General features: G+C 28.7%; 4 protein-coding genes across 5 annotated transcripts; 2 read left to right on the top strand and 2 right to left on the bottom strand.

The window, feature by feature from the left end:
• Window positions 1-719: 719 nt before the first annotated feature.
• LOC111631960 (venom protein 184-like) lies at window positions 720-8,129 on the top strand. The gene is made up of 7 exons (XM_023376310.1): window positions 720-871; window positions 7,154-7,294; window positions 7,365-7,438; window positions 7,515-7,595; window positions 7,732-7,788; window positions 7,864-7,925; window positions 8,006-8,129. Exons 2-6 carry the CDS (start codon window positions 7,219-7,221, stop codon window positions 7,903-7,905), a joined length of 330 nt encoding a protein of 109 aa, XP_023232078.1. The 5' UTR covers window positions 720-871; window positions 7,154-7,218; the 3' UTR covers window positions 7,906-7,925; window positions 8,006-8,129.
• Window positions 890-2,544, bottom strand: LOC111631959 (pantetheinase-like). The gene is made up of 2 exons (XM_023376309.1): window positions 2,340-2,544; window positions 890-2,277 (listed from the first exon to the last, which is right to left on the bottom strand). The coding sequence occupies exons 1-2, from the start codon at window positions 2,508-2,510 to the stop codon at window positions 979-981; spliced, it is 1,470 nt and encodes a 489-aa protein (XP_023232077.1). The 5' UTR covers window positions 2,511-2,544; the 3' UTR covers window positions 890-978.
• A 1,225-nt stretch (window positions 8,130-9,354) lies between the features above and the next one.
• LOC111631965 (venom protein 184-like) lies at window positions 9,355-10,351 on the top strand. Its single transcript, XM_023376318.1, has 6 exons — window positions 9,355-9,515; window positions 9,587-9,660; window positions 9,737-9,817; window positions 9,954-10,010; window positions 10,086-10,147; window positions 10,228-10,351. Exons 1-5 carry the CDS (start codon window positions 9,440-9,442, stop codon window positions 10,125-10,127), a joined length of 330 nt encoding a protein of 109 aa, XP_023232086.1. The 5' UTR covers window positions 9,355-9,439; the 3' UTR covers window positions 10,128-10,147; window positions 10,228-10,351.
• Window positions 10,352-15,382: 5,031 nt separating this feature from the next.
• On the bottom strand, window positions 15,383-17,360 carry LOC111631969 (serine protease ami-like). 2 transcript variants are annotated; one of them, XR_002757788.1, is made up of 7 exons: window positions 17,279-17,360; window positions 16,873-16,931; window positions 16,678-16,766; window positions 16,351-16,607; window positions 16,104-16,246; window positions 15,798-16,032; window positions 15,383-15,678 (listed from the first exon to the last, which is right to left on the bottom strand). XR_002757788.1 is itself a non-coding variant. In XM_023376322.1 (6 exons), the coding sequence occupies exons 1-6, from the start codon at window positions 17,343-17,345 to the stop codon at window positions 15,856-15,858; spliced, it is 792 nt and encodes a 263-aa protein (XP_023232090.1). In that variant the 5' UTR covers window positions 17,346-17,360; the 3' UTR covers window positions 15,383-15,855. The 2 variants fall into 2 exon arrangements, 1 of the variants encoding a protein (XP_023232090.1); XM_023376322.1 differs by having other exon boundaries at window positions 15,383-16,032.
• Window positions 17,361-21,780: the final 4,420 nt, after the last annotated feature.

Raw genomic sequence — 21,780 nt, forward strand, 5'->3', positions numbered from 1 at the left:
CAATTATCTTTGCAATATTTATTCGCTCTGTTTCCCAAAGTTAGCTTCATAAAACGGTATATTACAAGCACTTTTTTCAAATTTTCAATAGAAAAGTTGCAACGTTTGTCACTGAGAATTAATTTATATTCAGAGAAAGAGCATATAATCCGTTATCTTCAGTAGATGTGGAACACATCTACTGAAGATAACGAACAATATTTCAACCTTGGAAGAAGATGAACTGGCAATTGACTTTCAGTTTTGTTCTTCTTTCCTGCCAAAATATCAGCCACAATAAACAAGCACTTTACTCCAAGTCTCTTTTGAAACACTGCTCTCAACACTTTCTTCACTGTTTTTTGCAGCAGTGCCTGGTGCATCACAAAGTTTCTGCTTTGCTCTGTTGAGGAGATCAATTTGTTCATATATAGGTTCCCCACTACTTTCAAGAGCAGTAATAGTATCTGCAATGAATGTGAAATAACACTTGATGTACTGTACATCAACATGTTCTGAACATAAATATCATTCAAAATTTTCTTGGCTATAGTTACACAAACTGCATTGTCCACTAAAGTGGCTAGAAGTTTTTTGATATCGAAGAAATGTTTATTGTAGTAGTTAGTAGAAAATCTTAGCCATGTATATGACAAGGAAAAAAATAGGCATTTGCCTAAAATCCGCTGTCTAATAATTAGTTTTGCATTTTCGAAAAACAATTATAATGTACGTACTGTACGCTCAAAGGAAGGATCAGGAACAAATGTGAAAAAGGCGACAAAGAAGCAAACAATACATAAAAGCTTTATTACTTTATTCATTTCTTACTTGAAGTACAGTAGAACTCTTATAATCAGACTCCAATCTTCTGCATTATCTGAGCGAACAGGTAAATGAATTCACTATTTTCTTATACTGTAATTCATAAAAAAAAACGATAACACGTATTACAAAATGATTTGTTTTTGTTCCATATAATTGCATATGACTATTACTCTAAATCGGATCTCTGTTATAAGCTCTACCAAATAAATATGCCGTAAGAAGTGCTTCATCCATTGGTTGAGTTAAGAAAAGACTATCGTTGTTGAAACTCCATTTACTATCATCCCCTAACCTTATTCCACTTTCCATTAGACTAGGATAAACGTATTTAGTTGTAAAGTTTGCCGTTAACTTCAGTTCTTCAAAAATGGTGAAACTTTTAGTGGGGAAAACCGAGCACGCTTCTCCTTTAAACGTATCACATCTAACTAAAGCACACACTTCTGTTGCCAGTACAGATTTTCTAATGTAAAAAGAACCGTTCAGAACAATTAAATAGTAATCTTCATCGAATGAATAATTCGCAATTTTATAACGGAGCGTGCAGCACAATCCGTCGTTGCACGCTTCGATCTTCCCCGCCGTTTTCTTCAGACGAATTAGAGTAAAATTTGAGAGACTCAATTCCAAACAACGATAGTCGTAAGGGCTTTTGGGTGGCCCTAGAATCTTTTCGGAACAAACGCCAGAAGAGAGATTATTACCTGGGTGATCTGCCCCAAACTCGAAAACTATAAAATTGTCGTCGGTAAGTTTTTTCACTCCTGGTCGAGGAACTCTGGACACACTCAATTTGGCTTTTCCATTTGGATTGTAAACGTAATGTGGAGAAATAGAAGTGCCCCTGTATATCCCACTACCAACGGATCCACTACCTGGAACATACTTGTTAGATACTATTAGATTAATATCGAATCGAAGCGACCAAGAGTACTGAATTTCTATGGAGAATAGACTTGGAAATGCATCTACCCACCACGAAGTGAATACCATGGAGTCGATCTTCCAACGCTCGATCAATTCAACGACTTCTTCCCACAATAAATCGAAACACACGACCGTTCCAAACTTTCCAAAATCTGTATCGAAAGTCACAAATTCTGGTTTTTCGAACACATCGATTCCGTCTTCGTTGTACAAATGATATTTATGATAACGCGCCGCCAATTTTCCCTTTCTGTCGAAAACCACGTTCGTGTTATACAAAAAAACTCCATCGGGAGGACAAACTCGTAATGAACTGTTGCAAGTTACAAACGTTACTAAATTAGATACTAAGAAAATATTGTTTTTTCGAGCCATACAACTAAGATCAGTAATTATCGAAGCGTTTTCGTATCTGTCGGGATCGGTACAAGGATTCCAATCTTCTTCGGTCGGATCTGGAACAAACTGAGCTATTCTTCCGAAGATTTCTCTACTCAGGAAAGGATATAAACCGTATTCGGGGAAAACGATAATATCTGCTTCCTAATAAATATAGAATCTGTAAATCATGTTTAGAATATAGGAATAACGACGAAGTAACTTACATTTTTAGCTGCTAGAACTGTCATTTCGTTGTAGATGAATAAATTTTTATATACAGTGACCGGAATCGGTTGTTTTTCGTCATATATTGGCATATATTCAAAAGTAGAAGCCGTGTAATAATCTACATAAGACGCTTCCACTGTCAATACACAGAACCAAAGTAGAATCATTTCTAAACCAACAGAGGAATATGATAAATTACTGTTATTTTGTTTTGTGATCTATGATAAAAAATACAATTAAATTTTACATTATAAGACAATAATCTTCAGATAAATAAGGTCAAAAACCAATTTATAATCAATGTTTTGATATAGATCAAATGTATATGTATATATATATATATTCATTCTACATTACACTTTGATCCAAATAATATTAATATATTGATATAACTTTCTTTTTACTTTCTCAAAGTAAATTGATTTTTATAATTTTCGTTGATCAAATTATTAATTAGTGTACAGTATATTAAAGCAAGCAAATAAGATCTTATCAAAATTATATTTATATATGTAACGTTACGCAATCTTGTATATTGAACATATGAACTTTAAACAGCGGCGATACGAAGGTTTGAGGAGGAAGCATCACATAGGGTTTTTAGTGTTGATGTGTATTTACTGTTTTAAAACGATCAAGATAGAGCAACTTCTAAATCTTATTGTATTAACTTTTCGGTATATTCTATAATTAAACATGTCTACTAACAATTCTATATATTAATAACTAGCAGATGAGCACGGAGTTGCCTGGGGAAAAATAACTACACGAAAGATTAAGATTAGAAGGGTTAGAAGTACGAAATAATCTATTAGATTATTTTGTACTTCTAACCCTTCTATTATATCACACTGTAGTATTTGATTTATATAACTACAAAGGTTACCTTACGTAAAGGTTTATCACACCGAGTGACCAATATAACTCATATAACCCAATAATCACAATAATTCATTTTATATATTATATGAAATTCTTGCAGTAATGGTATTCATTAATGCGAAAACATAAATTAATCCTACTTCCAATAATTTCCATAGTTTAAATGAAACATTTGTATACGTACTGTCCAAACCTAAACAAAAGACGAAACAAAGGACTATTAACCAGCAGCAGCACCACAGTTTCTAGGCTGGTAAAAAGAAACTAAGTGACTTTGATTGCGATGACTCACTATTGTATACCTGGCTGAAAAACGGACAGAATTAAGATTAAAAATGGATTTAAAATTTTTAATTCTAACAAAGAAAACACTTCTTAAATTCGATGTTCCAAAACAAAATGAATCATGACTCTGAAAACAGATTCTTCAAGATTCTGAATCAATAAAATAAAGTATATTATATGAAGCTTCTTGTTTTCGTATAGGTCAATTGTACTGTAATTATCTTATTTATAAATAATGTGTGTATCAAACAAGTGAAATAACGAAGAAATAAGAAAGTGAAGATTATATTCTAAGGAATGACGTGAATATCATCGTAAGAAGTGACGTACCATAACAGTCTATGCCAATCTACAATTAAATACATAAAGTGCGTTTATTTAATTGTGAAAATGGATTCAGTATATTGTAAATTTAATTTTCACAACCTTTTCATACTTAATCTTAAAATTTTCTACAAATGTGCAGTGTAGAAAATCATCAAACAGGGTCGTGGGTTTGCCGTGGACCAACGAGTTTGTCGCGTGAAGTTTCCCGAGTTTTCATCTCTTCACGTGCCTAACACCTAAACGCGAATTTAATGCTAAAATTCAGTCGTCGCACGAGGACAATAGGGCCAGGCAGGCCATTAAGGGTGGCATGGTTGACCGTTTAGGATCGCACAAAGTTCATCAGGACTTCACTGCTAGAATCTCGGAACTTCAATGCAAAATTAAAGAGCGGGACCTTGGACAGTTTAAATGCATTGGACGGCCTATGTCAGAGTCTCTATGAACACTACCTAAACAAAAATGAAGAATTAAATAAGCTAGAAGTTAAATTAGGTGATATCGAATCGAACAATAATAATAACAACGGCGACGAGAAAGAGAGATAAACTAGCAGGGTATTGTATTAAAATTCAACAACCTGCTAGTTTATCCGAAAGGAGAGAGAGAGAGAGATTAAATTTCTATGATGAAGAACCTGATGTTTTTAATGTTACTTTGTATATTATCACATTAGTGTCAAAGTGTGGGGTTTTGGCTTTCAAAGAGCTCAAAAATGTTTTAAAAAACCCTTGCAAAATTCGGTTTATATAGCCTGTATGTTTGTGTGTATTTCGGAGTCTATTTTGCATTATATTTCCGGACGAGATGAACCAAAACTTTTGGAATTTAGAAGGACAATTTCCATACATTGGTTATTGATGCTATTAAATTTTGGTGGTTAAAGAGAAAAGAGTAAAGAAACACAGAGGTCACGAATTATATCTTGAGTGGGCCAGACTTAACAAAAATTTTACTATGAATTAACGAGTGACATTTACAATTTTTTTGAAAACTCATCTCTACTCTTAAAATGAAACTTTTTGCCTATTTATAGTAAATAATAACGTAAAGATTATTTTAAAATAAAATCTCATAACAGATTGCGCTACACACAATTTTAACTTTGTGCTAATTGTCATAGTGTTCTTTAAACTTAAATACATGTATTCATTCAAATAAAGAAATTTCTCTATATTTCAAACTAATTAAACGTTATAATCAGCTTCGTTAATCTCGAGAATGAAATTAGTTAGACGAAAATCGGGATCAGATATGAACCGGAAGGACCGGAAGTTCACCGATTAACTATGTATGAACTTTCAGTCTGAATCTGAAGTCACGTTATTTTTTAAATTTAAAATATAATTTAAAATTGTAGTGTAGTTTTTACTCTAAAAATATTTTTAATATTAATTTGTGAAAAATTTTATTAATGTCTGAAAAAGCTTCATTAATATTGTTATTATTATTTTAAAAAAATATCTAAAATGTTAATGTAAAAATTAGTTTTAATTATCGCTTTTTTATGTTTAATCGTTAGTTTTTTTTATATTTTATATTTGTTTATTAAAAAAAAGGGGGACGAGGTCTAGATTTAAAAAAGTGCCATCGACCACATCATAAAAACTGATAGCTATAATAAACAACAATAAAAAAACATGGACTTTAATTACAGATACCCATTAACCTTAATAAATTAATGTAAAGCAAAGTACACATTATTTTTTTTAATAAAGTAATAAATTTCACTTAAGCTAATAGAACAAAAAAGTTGATTATTATTCATAATAATTATGTAATTTTTAAAATAAATGAAATCTGTATCAGGATTCATGAAATTTGACTAAATATATTGCTAGATATGTAAAGCAATATTACTTAACTTAATCAGAAATTAGTGTCTTATCTTCCTGAAGTTTAAAAAATTAAAATGTAGGCCTATATGTTTTTGTATATTCATAAATAAAAGAACTATCTAATCACGCGCAAATTCTATTTACTTCAACTACTAAAATAAATTTACTTTTACAGAATATCTTTGTTTTATAAAATTGTTATTCGAAAAAAATGAAACAATTTTCAGTCCTTTCTAGCATCTCTTCCTCTGTGTGCGCCTTTGCTTCCACTCAAACATTTTATATCAGCGTGAGAAACCAAATTAGATTTATACATGTGATAATATAATATATAAAGGAATATATTTATAAATAATTATAAAAATTGCTTTAAATTTAAAAATTAATTTATAAAACTTTTACAAGGCTGATCAGCTGTCGTTATATTGAACTAGAAATTTGAATTATTTTTAAATTAACATATTTGAAATATAAAAATAAAGTTTCATAAGTATGTAGAAACGTCAATTAAAAAATATTTTATTATTATTATTTTATCTTTATTCTTGGATCAGTAGTTAAATACAAGGAAATTACGTTTAAACGTTTATCTCGATTGTATTAATTGTCTCGACTTCTAGTGTTCAAAACCCCTATTCTAAGTATGCCTGGATTTTAGACTGAAATATGCTGGTCTCCAAGAAAACGTTAAACGAACTATTTACTTTAAAATTGTATAAAAATTAATTAATTAACTAAGTAATAACAAAATATTACATAAGTTAAAGATGACTAATTTGAATTTGCATCATACCAAATATACATTAAATTAATGTTTTGCTTTTGAGAAATTTTCAAGTTTTTAAATAAAGTACCGGACATCCTTTTTGCTGTTAATTAGTTACGAAATAATCTTAATTTGGTTCGTATCATAATAAAGAAAAAATTTTTATTTTCTAATGTTTAGAGATACGTTTCCAGAACTGCATACATTTTTATTTTAAATACAAATAAAAATCTAATTTTCTAATTAAAATTTTTAATTTAACTACATAATGCGCATTTATGTTTATTTTTAATTAAAGAAATCATGTTTAAACCTTAATTCTTTAAAAAAACAGAGATATGGAGACCTACAACACTTAAAGTGATGACAATTGTTTATATCTTACCCCACTCATCCTAATTTTTTTATTAGTTTTTTTTACTATATCGCTGACCACTATAAAAAATTATTATTATTTTTTTTAATATAAATAAACTTTCTCTAAATAAATATATAGGCCTATTTATACATTGAGTTCATATAAAGAAAAATACGATAAAAACATTATTAAATGTATAAATAGGTTCAAGGTTATTTGAACAAAAGTAAATAAATTCAACGCAATTAAGCAATCGTTGAAATTTCCTTTCATTAAACCTCATTTCCTCAATATTTTATAACCTGTTTTTGATCAATAAAGTTTCATATATAAAGGCTGCTGTTTCATTAACAGAATCATTCTAAACAAGCTTAATATCTTGAAAAGTTTGTATCTAGTTTCATCTTCACTCGTCAATAATGAAGACAATGCTCATTGCTTTTCTTCTGGGACTCTTCGTCTCCAATGTAGTTTCTAATCGTCCAGAATTATGTGGTAAGATTTTATTTAATACCTTTATTTAAGATTTTACATCAATTTTTTAATGTATTGTTATATATTTAAGGTTTCTCTACTGAAGCTCAAAATACTTATTGGGATTGTGTCGAATCAAAAATGACTGAGGACCAAATTAAAACAGTAAATGCTATATTAAATTATTTTAGTTTCTTTAGAGTATAATAACAATAACATTAATGTTTTTTACTTTTTTCAGACTTCATCTTTTCTCACTTGCGTTAACAAGGATTCAGCAGTAGAGCTCATTAATTACTTTTGTAACATGAATCCCGATGAGGTAACTTCTCTTAATGTTTTATAATAAAGAGAGTAGATTAATTTACTGTTTTTAATGTAATATAATATGAAAATTGGAGTTAAAATTTAATATTATAATTATAACATGACATATTAAATATATACATTTTTACTAGCCGGATCTCTTCCAACCAATTTTCTCTAGATGCTTGAAATTATTTCCAGCTAGCTTTGTAAGTATATACTCTTGAATATTAAAACAATGTAAACATTTTAAACTTAATTAATAATACATTTATTTCTTTCAGAACACTGCAGATGAAGAGTGCTTGACAAAAGCATCCCAATAAATCCATCAATAAAAAATAAAGTAATTACTTTAAAAATTATTTTTTAAAATTATATTTATTAAAAGACGTTTATAAAATTTTATATTTTTTTATATTCCAGATTTTTCTGCATTTAACTCGCTTCAAGTTTATTAATTGAAGATAATCATTTATTACTATTTTTATTCTTCTTTAAATAATTGAATATAATTCTTATGTATTTTAAATTCATTCCAATGAATATAGAAAAATAAAGTTATGTATCTTATAATATTTTCTTAATAATTATTTGACTTTTAAAAATATTTATAAAGAATTGCGGATTTTATTAAATATAGAAATATTCATAATAATACACGTAATTTCGTGTACTTAAATATAGAATTTTAAATAACATTAAAGTAGTATCTAAACAGTCGAATAGTGACTCCATGCCGTTCAATTAAATTAATTAAAAATCCAATAATTTAGCTCGTTATGCCCAATTAATATGAAGTGGTTCCTTATTCACAATAACTTTTATCGCCAATTAATCCTTATTCCCAATTAATATTAAATAGGAAATATGAAAATTGGAATAGGATATGCTGAAAACGTTTCGATAAAATAAAATAATTGGCTCCTTAATTGGAGGCGATTAGAATAATATTTTAAATTAAATTTAAAAAGGAATAAATCTTTGGAAGATTTATTATAAATACAATTTTTAATATTATAATCATTCTAAATTTTGTATACATTCAATTTGTTTATGAAGTTAATTTAAAAAGATGAAAAACCGTAAATTATTGACAATACAATAAATTTTAATGAATCTATAGGCCCAGAAACACTTATGTTTATAAAATTTANTTAAATAAAGTACCGGACATCCTTTTTGCTGTTAATTAGTTACGAAATAATCTTAATTTGGCTCGTATCATAATAAAGAAAAAATTTTTATTTTCTAATGTTTAGAGATACGTTTCCAGAACTGCATACATTTTTATTTTAAATACAAATAAAAATCTAATTTTCTAATTAAAATTTTTAATTTAACTACATAATGCGCATTTATGTTTATTTTTAATTAAAGAAATCATGTTTAAACCTTAATTCTTTAAAAAAACAGAGATATGGAGACCTACAACACTTAAAGTGATGACAATTGTTTATATCTTACCCCACTCATCCTAATTTTTTTATTAGTTTTTTTTACTATATCGCTGACCACTATAAAAAATTATTATTATTTTTTTTTAATATAAATAAACTTTCTCTAAATAAATATATAGGCCTATTTATACATTGAGTTCATATAAAGAAAAATATGATAAAAACATTATTAAATGTATAAATAGGTTCAAGGTTATTTGAACAAAAGTAAATAAATTCAACGCAATTAAGCAATCGTTGAAATTTCCTTTCATTAAACCTCATTTCCTCAATATTTTATAACCTGTTTTTGATCAATAAAGTTTCATATATAAAGGCTGCTGTTTCATTAACAGAACCATTCTAAACAAGCTTAATATCTTGAAAAGTTTGTATCTAGTTTCATCTTCACTCGTCAATAATGAAGACAATGCTCATTGCTTTTCTTCTGGGACTCTTCGTCTCCAATGTAGTTTCTAATCGTCCAGAATTATGTGGTAAGATTTTATTTAATACCTTTATTTAAGATTTTACATCAATTTTTTTAATGTATTGTTATATATTTAAGGTTTCTCTACTGAAGCTCAAAATACTTATTGGGATTGTGTCGAATCAAAAATGACTGAGGACCAAATTAAAACAGTAAATGCTATATTAAATTATTTTAGTTTCTTTAGAGTATAATAACAATAACATTAATGTTTTTTACTTTTTTCAGACTTCATCTTTTCTCACTTGCGTTAACAAGGATTCAGCAGTAGAGCTCATTAATTACTTTTGTAACATGAATCCCGATGAGGTAACTTCTCTTAATGTTTTATAATAAAGAGAGTAGATTAATTTACTGTTTTTAATGTAATATAGTATGAAAATTGGAGTTAAAATTTAATATTATAATTATAACATGATATATTAAATATATACATTTTTACTAGCCGGATCTCTTCCAACCAATTTTCTCTAGATGCTTGAAATTATTTCCAGCTAGCTTTGTAAGTATATACTCTTGAATATTAAAACAATGTAAACATTTTAAACTTAATTAATAATACATTTATTTCTTTCAGAACACTGCAGATGAAGAGTGCTTGACAAAAGCATCCCAATAAATCCATCAATAAAAAATAAAGTAATTACTTTAAAAATTATTTTTTAAAATTATATTTATTAAAAGACGTTTATAAAATTTTATATTTTTTTATATTCCAGATTTTTCTGCATTTAACTCGCTTCAAGTTTATTAATTGAAGATAATCATTTATTACTATTTTTATTCTTCTTTAAATAATTGAATATAATTCTTATGTATTTTAAATTCATTCCAATGAATATAGAAAAATAAAGTTATGTATCTTATAATATTTTCTTAATAATTATTTGACTTTTAAAAATATTTATAAAGAATTGCGGATTTTATTAAATATAGAAATATTCATAATAATACACGTAATTTCGTGTACTTAAATATAGAATTTTAAATAACATTAAAGTAGTATCTAAACAGTCGAATAGTGACTCCATGCCGTTCAATTAAATTAATTAAAAATCCAATAATTTAGCTCGTTATGCCCAATTAATATGAAGTGGTTCCTTATTCACAATAACTTTTATCGCCAATTAATCCTTATTCCCAATTAATATTAAATAGGAAATATGAAAATTGGAATAGGATATGCTGAAAACGTTTCGATAAAATAAAATAATTGGCTCCTTAATTGGAGGCGATTAGAATAATATTTTAAATTAAATTTAAAAAGGAATAAATCTTTGGAAGATTTATTATAAATACAATTTTTAATATTATAATCATTCTAAATTTTGTATACATTCAATTTGTTTATGAAGTTAATTTAAAAAGATGAAAAACCGTAAATTATTGACAATACAATAAATTTTAATGAATCTATAGGCCCAGAAACACTTATGTTTACAGTATTTAATACTAAAATTCGATGTTTTGTATCATATTTAAATGAGCATTTAGACACTTAATGCGAGAAGAAATTTCTATATAAGTCTAACCATTAAGTGATTTCACTTTTATGTAAAATTGGACTTATAATTTATATAAATGGCATTTTATTAGCTATAAAAATATAAAATAATTTGTATTTGTTTTGTAAACTGTATAAAATTTCCAGTTGAATAAAGAGATGAATAACATTTCATTACTTTATATAATATTGCTTTGTTCTCTTCTGTATGAAGTATTAAATTCAATATTATATAACGAATTCTCCCTTTAACTGAAAATTCTATTATGGATTGTAACCCCTTTGGTTGTGCACACGATCTCCAACAGATGGCGATAAAAATTTAATTTTTTATTTCACTAATTTACGATTCATAATTCTAAATTAATTTTATATCTTAATTTAAGTATATTTTATAATATATCATCTACTTACTGAATAATAAATTCAGTAAACGATCTGAATCGACTTATAACTTTTTAGTGTCGCCACCTAGCGACAAACATAATAACTTTCTGATAATTATTATTTATTATTAAATTATTAAAAATTCTGATAAATATAAAATTAATATCTGTTATTAAAAGTTTGTTATATTATATTAATTTTTTTGATGTTAATTAGTTAAAAATATAATTAATAAAAATTTGTTTTGCAAAGTACTGTATTTTAAGATATGTTTTTTTATACCTAACAGTTGGATTCTGTTGGTAAATTAGTTTACTGAAATTATTGAAATTGGGCTGCAATTTGAAAATAATTCCAGATCTATAAATTCTTACTGTCGTCCGTCCGTCCGTCTGTTCTTATGTACTTGTATGTACAGTACTTGACAGTACATAGTAAATAAAAATGAATGAATGAATGAATGAAACGTCTGTTCTTATGTAATCTCGAGAATAGACTTAGATGTAATCTCGTACGTCTAGAATGAAATTTCTAGTTCGTTTTCAATGAAAAAATAAATCATTCTTAAGAGGGATGTTTAGTCACTCAATAGATCTCATTATCTTTAGTATATTTCAGAGCCTAACTCGCTCCCTAGTCCTTATAATGTATAAGCTTTTATCTATAAAATTCAGACGACTTTATTTAGCAAAAGTTTAATTTTATTAATTTAATAGATTATAGAGCATCATTTAAGTAAATTACAACAAGGTATATAAAAGGGGGTTACTATACTTCATGTCTATTATTTTTCTGTTCGAAGGATCATCATAAAATCGAAATTTTTTATTCATCTTTATACGGACACGAAACACGAGAACATTAGATTTTCGAATACATATTACTCTTAACATAAATGTATATGCAAGGAATGTTCCGCGATAATGCGTTTCTTCAGCGACAAAGAGGCGGGAAAATCACGAAATTTCATGAAAAATCCAAACGTTTTACATTAAATTTCGTGGCGACACAACAATAAAACTCTGACAATTTGTTGCGAACGGTTGGATTTTTAGTTCGTGTGATTAAAAGTGAATAATTTCAAGCGTTTTTCTGTGTTTGCATTATTTGCAAACATTTTATCGGTAAGTTCAGAACAAGAACTTTCTAAATGTAAACATTTTTGAACATTGTTAAGCCTAATATCGCAATTAGTGGCAATGATTTTCCGACAAAGCTCTATTTAGGTGATAACAGTTGATCGATTTCGTCACAGAGACGAAGAATGGGGTCTTTCCACTTATTCTGAAAGAAAGTTTTAGTTCATTTTATTGTTAATTTTCGTTCAGTCCAAATCCAATCGAATTGTTAAAGCAAAATAGGAATTAATAAGTATATTAAATTGTTATTTTCTGCTATGGTTTATATACACATTATATCCCGTATGAAATACACACCGCTATACTCTATACCTTAATTAATGAGAATTTCTCTATTTTCACAAATATTTTGTCTTATGGCAATCGACAGAACTGTATAATTTGTATAAACTGATTTTTTAAATTATATATCGAACATTAAAACTCATTGAAAAGATTAAAATTACTATATTTAATAATTAAAGATTTTATCGTAATGTTGATTTCTGACATTTTTATTATAATTAAAACGATCATTTTCTACAATCTTCTATCACAAATCTTTATTGCATTTTAAAATTTATATAGTTTTTACTTACAATTTAAAAGACAATAGGAATATTTGTTAATTAATGCAAGTTCTATTTTTACAACAGTCGCTTCTTTTTAATTGTAGAATTTCAAAGAGTTAAGAAAGTGGCAGACTTGGGCGACGATAAGCAGGAGGAAAGCGCCTCCTCCTCTTCCACTTCCGTTCCAGTGATTCGGGTGCTTCCCAAAGATGTTGAGCGGAAGTCGCCTACACACGACAAGAATCGGGCTGTTGTCATATTCCCTAATGAAAGCACCTCGTCTCTGGTCGAGTATCTGGGGCGACGATACCGGAAAGTGGCGGCGGAACGGACGGTGGAGAGGCGGTCGAGCGAGGTAGGACTGGATGGACAGGAGTCGAAAGGAATCTTGAAGAAATCCGTCAAGAGTAAGAAGCCTTGGTGGAATAGGGTTTTCTTTTTCTGCAGGAAGTAAACTTTTCTTGTGCCGAGGTTACCTTCTTTCGAAGTCGACTTTGCCAAGCGCAAATGACCTTTCACCCGACTAGGACTTAATGAAGTAGACTCGGCTTTTCATCCGGCTTGGTTTCTTTCCTTTCCAAATTACGGCGCTGTCCTAGAACTCTTTCTTCTACTTCGATTAAATTAAAGTGCACAGAACAACGACGGTGTGGTGTCTATCGTCGCAAACTGACGTAGAAAACATAAGACAGTGTTTTTCGGGTTTAAACATTGTTGTTTAAACGACTATAACAGGCCAAGGCGACTTATATTATGCAGACATTGAAACTGTATGCTACTGCTAACAAATTTCAGAACAAATGGTAGAATATGACCAATCCTATGCATTACAAATCGACGTTAAACGTCAATAAAAAATCAAAGAAAACACATTCTAGTCAGTATATGTGCAAACCTGAATAATAGTGACTTGAATGGTGACCCGAATAGACAATTCTATTTACAAATTTAATTAAATTTGTAAATAGAATTGTCTTAATTGTAAAAATTTTTTATATTTAATAAAACTTAATACGAAATTTATTACATTTATTAACTGTTTGAAGATTCAAAATTGATGAAAACAAAATATTAAAATATTACACATTTTTGGATTCATTTATAACTGTAAGAAACAAATTAAAAGTTTTTCTTGCCTCCGGACCGAAATTGTCTTGCACGGAAAGAGGTGCAGTGAATTCGAAAATGACCGTAAAAATGCTCTATCGAGCAAGGTTTAGATGTTACAAATATATTTCAGTATGTAGGGGAAAATATAGGCCTATACTAAACATACAGTGCAGTACAACGGACTTTTTGTTATTTTCACTGTTGCTTTCTTTTTTGAGGGTGCAGCGATAATCCTTGAGCTTGGCTGGTCCCTGCTAACGAAATTTCATTTCAGAAATAATTTTACAAAATTACGTTCCAATATATTTTAATTGGAAATGGTGTTTCTCTTCTCTCAGTGTAACAGGTCCTAGTTAACCGGAACGTCCAAAGTGGACACAAATTATATAAGTAATTAAGAACGAGAAGCACGTTATCAACATATAAAATTTAATGTTTTGAATTAAATTTAAAAGTTAAACAAGGCTAAAAATCTAGGATGTCAACAAGGGAGTATTTATCTCTTGATAATATTTCCTATCGAAATGACACATCATCCGTTGAGTTAGACTCACCTTAGAATTTCTACCAGAAAAATCAGGGATTAGATAATAATCTCACTTTTTATTCGATTTTACAAAATTTGGGTATGTCCAGAGCGTGGGAATTCCCAAGAAACGTTATTTGAGATAATTATCCATGCGCGAGTCGGTTATAAATTATCTCCTCAAAAGTATTAATACTAATGCGCGTCGGAAGAAAAGCGGTTTATATTATAATTCATTGATTCACTTCTTCCTCCGTTTGCTTACTCCCGAGTTCCTCACACGCGATTTTGAAAAAAGAATTTTTAAAGTCTAAGGGTTTGTAAAACAGCCCAGATTTAAACCCTTTTGAAAATTTATGGGCAAAGTTGAAAATGCTGGATGAGGGCATTACTAATAAAGATGAGCTCAAAGAAGTTATTAAAATTAGCTGGAATAAAATAACTTCAAAAACCTTCAATAAATTAATTTTCATAGTGCCAAGATAAATAAAAGCTATAATAAGACCAACAAAATATTAAACTTGTATTATTTTGCATATGATTCTTTTATTATTATTGTGGTTCAAATACTTTCTTCCAATACTGCTTTATGTAAAAATTTTTTTTGGAAATAATGGTTTAGATTATCATTTGAAATTAAATTAATTAACGCTTGATAACCCAATGAACAAAAATGTTTATTTTTGTTTTAAACATTACATTTTTATATTCTTGTTTAAATTAAAATATTTTATTTTCTTAAACTATGTTCGAATACATTTTTCCATAAGTTGTAGAATTCCAAAGCAACATTCAATATTTTTATAATTTTTTCCTCAAAACATTGAAAAATAAAAATTTTTAAACTTTATCCAAACTTTTGAAACTAATCCTTCTCATTCAAAGAATAACAATAGTACCGAAATGTTCTTCACACGTACTTCACAGTTCTTGCCTTAGAGTTCTACAAAAATCTGCCAGAGGGGACCAAATAGAATATAATTTTGAAGATCACCGTATTGAATCATTAAAATAAGTATTTCATTAAATCAAAGAATATCAATTAAATCACAATAATTTCATGTAGACCTACCAACGCTTTCAAGCCGAATTTCTTGCTGTCAGTTGTCATAATTTTTCGAATATAGAAATCAAAGTAAAAAACTTAAATTTCCTTCACTATTTTCTATTATCCAATCATAATAAACTTTAATCGATGTAAAAATTTCGAATCGAGTCGAATTATCAAAAGTGTGACTACTGATACCTAATAATGTCTTCCTGTGATAATCGGTTAGTTCTCCCATTAATGGTGCGCCTAAGTCTCCCTAAAAATATATTTTATGTTAATAAAAATAATATATTAATTAAAAAAGCATTTCAACAAACAGATTTATACCGATCCTAATGCAGTGGATTTACGCCAGCGAAAAAGGCATAGTTCTTTATCAGAAATAACGTAATTCTTTACTAGACAATAACTGTTTAAACGTATTAAATGAAGATAAATTTCTTGTAGTATAGAAGAAGTGCACGGTCGGTCTGAAAGAAGAAAATAAAAATACTCTTTAATTTCTTAATAAAGTCTTATTTATTATATATTGAAAAGCAGTAAGAGAAAAACAAGAATATTCCAGTAAACTTACTGAATTGAGAGCATCCCCATCCTGCAGAATATACTCCTCTCCATGTTTCTGTTAAATTTAAAGTTTTATGCGGAAGAGCAGCAGGCATAATAGTACTCGATATAGTTATTGGTTTTTTAAGAAATAGTAAAGCTATATTGTCTTCTTCTGACGAACATTTATACGATTTGTGAATGACATAGTTTTTGAAAAAAATCTTAGTTCCTTTATACCTATCGACGTTTCCTATTCTCCCATGAAATGACAAAACGTTTTTACTGTAAAAAATATAAATATTATAATAAAAATATATAAACATTTGGAGATGATATAGCTAAAATTACTTACTCAATCAAACAGCTAGCAGGTCCAATGGCCGATTTTAATGAAATTAAGGAAAACATGCATTCGTATACGCCATTATAATAAACTGCTATCTAAGATAGTGATTAAAATATTTTACAGTTTAGCAGGAATAAAGTATGTGAAATGTATATTACTCGATAATAAACTTTTATTGTTTAAATTTTAAATGATACGTACCAGAAAAGGCCATCTCGAATTCTGTACTGGGTAACCACCAATAACTCTACGCACTCTCTCTAAAAGTGTTTCAAATCAATGCTATCAGTAATTCCTATGTTAAAACTTACATAGAAATTACTGATAAAATAAAAAAAAAATATTAATCTGTATGTGAGATTTAAGAATTTTTTTTAAAGGTTAGTTTTGTTGGGTTGAATTGATGGTATTAGGCAACGCAACACATGGGCGATCTGTCAAGGAAGAAGTGCCGTCCAAAGTCGAAAATAAATTATGTTGGAAGAAGTTATATATTTTATAAAATTTTCAGAAATAAAAGTACTTTTTAATCTATTTTATGTATTATAAATTGTAACGGTAATAAATTATATAATTTTCCGAATAAAATAAAATAAAAGAGATTTACCTGGTGAGCATAAAAGTGAAGTTGATATTAATACAATAAAGAAGAACCTAAGAAAATTATTATACATTATTATGCTAAAACTTTGTAATTTTCAGTAAATGTTATCATCTACACACCTTTAAATAATTTAATAAAGTATAAAGAATAACATACTTTACAAATAAATATAAAAATATTCCACATAAAATTTTAAATAATTGAAAAAATTACATCAAATTTGAATCTCACCTGATTATAATGCTCTTCATATCTACAGAAAGTTGTTAAATGATTAATAATTTTCCGAAATTTAGTTTTTATTAAACATCTTTTATTATCAATAAACAGAAAAAAATATTAAATTTATTTTAAAAGTTATTAGTCCATTCTAGGATAATAGTTGTAAACAAAAGTATATTATTACTAACAATTATTTTTTAATATAAATTTTATAAATAGATAATGACAAAAGTAAATATGTTTACTGAAATATATAACAGAAAAGATTTATTAAATTCTTCAAATTATAATCAATGATATTTTGATATAGATTGTTGAGATTGTTAACAAGAGAATATTATTTTACAACGTTAAATTTTTGATAAACATTTGGTCTAACATTAAGATTGAATACGGTTAATTTTTTCAGTTTATTTAATTCATCACAATATAAATTTTTTTTTGTATTAATTTAATTATTAACATTTACATACCAGTCGACTCCCCTATAACACTGATGATTTTTCCGTTTTATATGAATTCCATGTTGTACGAGTCACTTAGATTTTACAAATACTTGAGCCGTTCACAGCCTGGCACACGTATTTGTAAAATCTAAGTGACTCGTACAACATGGAATTCATAAAAAACGGAAAAATCAACAGTGTTTTAGGGGGGTCGACTTTGTACTTTAAAATAAGTTTTACTAGATTTATATTAATGCTTAAAATAACAAATAATTTCTTAATATTTCTATTAATAATTTTTGCAGTATGTATTTATTAGTTCAAGACATAGAATTATCATATTTTCAAAGATAGGCCAAAGAAATAAAAACGAGTGACCCGTTTTTTAAGTGTAATAGACTTTAAATTCAAATTTTACGCATTTATTCAGAAACTTTTGGCTAGTCCCAGTGCTCTCTTATGACCCGAACAGGATCACATCAACCCACTTTTATCGAGCTAAAAATTTATTAAAATAGCCTATTTCTAAAGAAGGTCAAAGAATCTATTCTTCCATTTTTATAATTAGATCGACTCTATACGTTTAATTCAAGCATTTAGCGAAAACTTTTTAAGTCATAAACTTTATTTCTCAACATACTAAAATATACCTGTAACATGTAAACATTGCGTAATAGAACATTTTTATAGTCATGCAAGACAATTTCGGTCCGGAGGCAAGAAAAAGTTTTAATTTGTTTCCTACAGTTATAAATGAATCTAAAAATGTGCAATTTTTTAATATTTATTTTGATAAATATCGAATCTTCGGTGGAAGATAACCTCGGTGGAGAAAAGGCTAATTTTCTGCAGAAAAAGAAAACTGTTTTCTACTAAAGCTTCTTACTCTTAACTGATTTTCTCAAGATTCCTTTCGACTCCTGACCGTCGAGTTCTATGATTGCTTTCGTTAGGGGATATGACAACCGCCCGTTTCTTGTCGGATGTAGGCGACTTCGGCCTTCCGCTCTCCTCAACATCTTTCTGAAGCACCCGAATCACTGGAAGGGAAGTGGAAGAGGGAGAAGAGGAGGAGAACGAAGCGCTTTCCTCTTGCTTTCCATCTCCCGAAGTGTGCCAGTTTCTTAACTCTTTGAAATGAAAAGCAAGCGACTGTTGTAAAAACAGAACTTGCATTAATTCAAAAATATTCCTATTGTCTTAATTTCATCTAACTTGTAAGTAAGAAATATAAATTTTGTATGTAAAATTAATTTTAAAATGCATTAAAGATTTATGATAGAAGATCGTTTTAATTATAAAAAAAATTTATAGTCACAAATCAATATNAAAAATTTGTTTTGCAAAGTAGATTCGAGTAAAGAAGAAGATTTTTCTTGCAAAGAATGTTGAAAACTCTTACCTTCTACGACATATAAAAATATTTCTGTAGTATATGTCAAGAGGCTTCTCATGTAAGATAAATAGAATCAGTTGATTCTTAGTTTAATAAAAATTTGTTTTGCAAAGTACTGTATTTTAAGATATGTTTTTTTATACCTAACAGTTGGATTCTGTTGGTAAATTAGTTTACTGAAATTATTGAAATTGGGCTGCAATTTGAAAATAATTCCAGATCTATAAATTCTTACTGTCGTCCGTCCGTCCGTCTGTTCTTATGTACTTGTATGTACAGTACTTGACAGTACATAGTAAATAAAAATGAATGAATGAATGAATGAAACGTCTGTTCTTATGTAATCTCGAGAATAGACTTAGATGTAATCTCGTACGTCTAGAATGAAATTTCTAGTTCGTTTTCAATGAAAAAATAAATCATTCTTAAGAGGGATGTTTAGTCACTCAATAGATCTCATTATCTTTAGCATATTTCAGAGCCTAACTCGCTCCCTAGTCCTTATAATGTATAAGCTTTTATCTATAAAATTCAGACGACTTTATTTAGCAAAAGTTTAATTTTATTAATTTAATAGATTATAGAGCATCATTTAAGTAAATTACAACAAGGTATATAAAAGGGGGTTACTATACTTCATGTCTATTATTTTTCTGTTCGAAGGATCATCATAAAATCGAAATTTTTTATTCATCTTTATACGGACACGAAACACGAGAACATTAGATTTTCGAATACATATTACTCTTAACATAAATGTATATGCAAGGAATGTTCCGCGATAATGCGTTTCTTCAGCGACAAAGAGGCGGGAAAATCACGAAATTTGATGAAAAATCCAAACGTTTTACATTAAATTTCGTGGCGACACAACAATAAAACTCTGACAATTTGTTGCGAACGGTTGGATTTTTAGTTCGTGTGATTAAAAGTGAATAATTTCAAGCGTTTTTCTGTGTTTGCATTATTTGCAAACATTTTATCGGTAAGTTCAGAACAAGAACTTTCTAAATGTAAACATTTTTGAACATTGTTAAGCCTAATATCGCAATTAGTGGCAATGATTTTCCGACAAAGCTCTATTTAGGTGATAACAGTTGATCGATTTCGTCACAGAGACGAAGAATGGGGTCTTTCCACTTATTCTGAAAGAAAGTTTTAGTTCATTTTATTGTTAATTTTCGTTCAGTCCAAATCCAATCGAATTGTTAAAGCAAAATAGGAATTAATAAGTATATTAAATTGTTATTTTCTGCTATGGTTTATATACACATTATATCCCGTATGAAATACACACCGCTATACTCTATACCTTAATTAATGAGAATTTCTCTATTTTCACAAATATTTTGTCTTATGGCAATCGACAGAATTGTATAATTTGTATAAACTGATTTTTTAAATTATATATCGAACATTAAAACTCGTTGAAAAGATTAAAATTACTATATTTAATAATTAAAGATTTTATCGTAATGTTGATTTCTGACATTTTTATTATAATTAAAACGATCATTTTCTACAATCTTCTATCACAAATCTTTATTGCATTTTAAAATTTATATAGTTTTTACTTACAATTTAAAAGACAATAGGAATATTTGTTAATTAATGCAAGTTCTATTTTTACAACAGTCGCTTCTTTTTAATTGTAGAATTTCAAAGAGTTAAGAAAGTGGCAGACTTGGGCGACGATAAGCAGGAGGAAAGCGCCTCCTCCTCTTCCACTTCCGTTCCAGTGATTCGGGTGCTTCCCAAAGATGTTGAGCGGAAGTCGCCTACACACGACAAGAATCGGGCTGTTGTCATATTCCCTAATGAAAGCACCTCGTCTCTGGTCGAGTATCTGGGGCGACGATACCGGAAAGTGGCGGCGGAACGGACGGTGGAGAGGCGGTCGAGCGAGGTAGGACTGGATGGACAGGAGTCGAAAGGAATCTTGAAGAAATCCGTCAAGAGTAAGAAGCCTTGGTGGAATAGGGTTTTCTTTTTCTGCAGGAAGTAAACTTTTCTTGTGCCGAGGTTACCTTCTTTCGAAGTCGACTTTGCCAAGCGCAAATGACCTTTCACCCGACTAGGACTTAATGAAGTAGACTCGGCTTTTCATCCGGCTTGGTTTCTTTCCTTTCCAAATTACGGCGCTGTCCTAGAACTCTTTCTTCTACTTCGATTAAATTAAAGTGCACAGAACAACGACGGTGTGGTGTCTATCGTCGCAAACTGACGTAGAAAACATAAGACAGTGTTTTTCGGGTTTAAACATTGTTGTTTAAACGACTATAACAGGCCAAGGCGACTTATATTATGCAGACATTGAAACTGTATGCTACTGCTAACAAATTTCAGAACAAATGGTAGAATATGACCAATCCTATGCATTACAAATCGACGTTAAACGTCAATAAAAAATCAAAGAAAACACATTCTAGTCAGTATATGTG

This window comes from Centruroides sculpturatus, unplaced genomic scaffold, assembly GCF_000671375.1.
Source record: "Centruroides sculpturatus isolate CEXI.00-Female unplaced genomic scaffold, Cexi_2.0 scaffold783, whole genome shotgun sequence".
NCBI lineage: Eukaryota > Metazoa > Arthropoda > Arachnida > Scorpiones > Buthidae > Centruroides > Centruroides sculpturatus.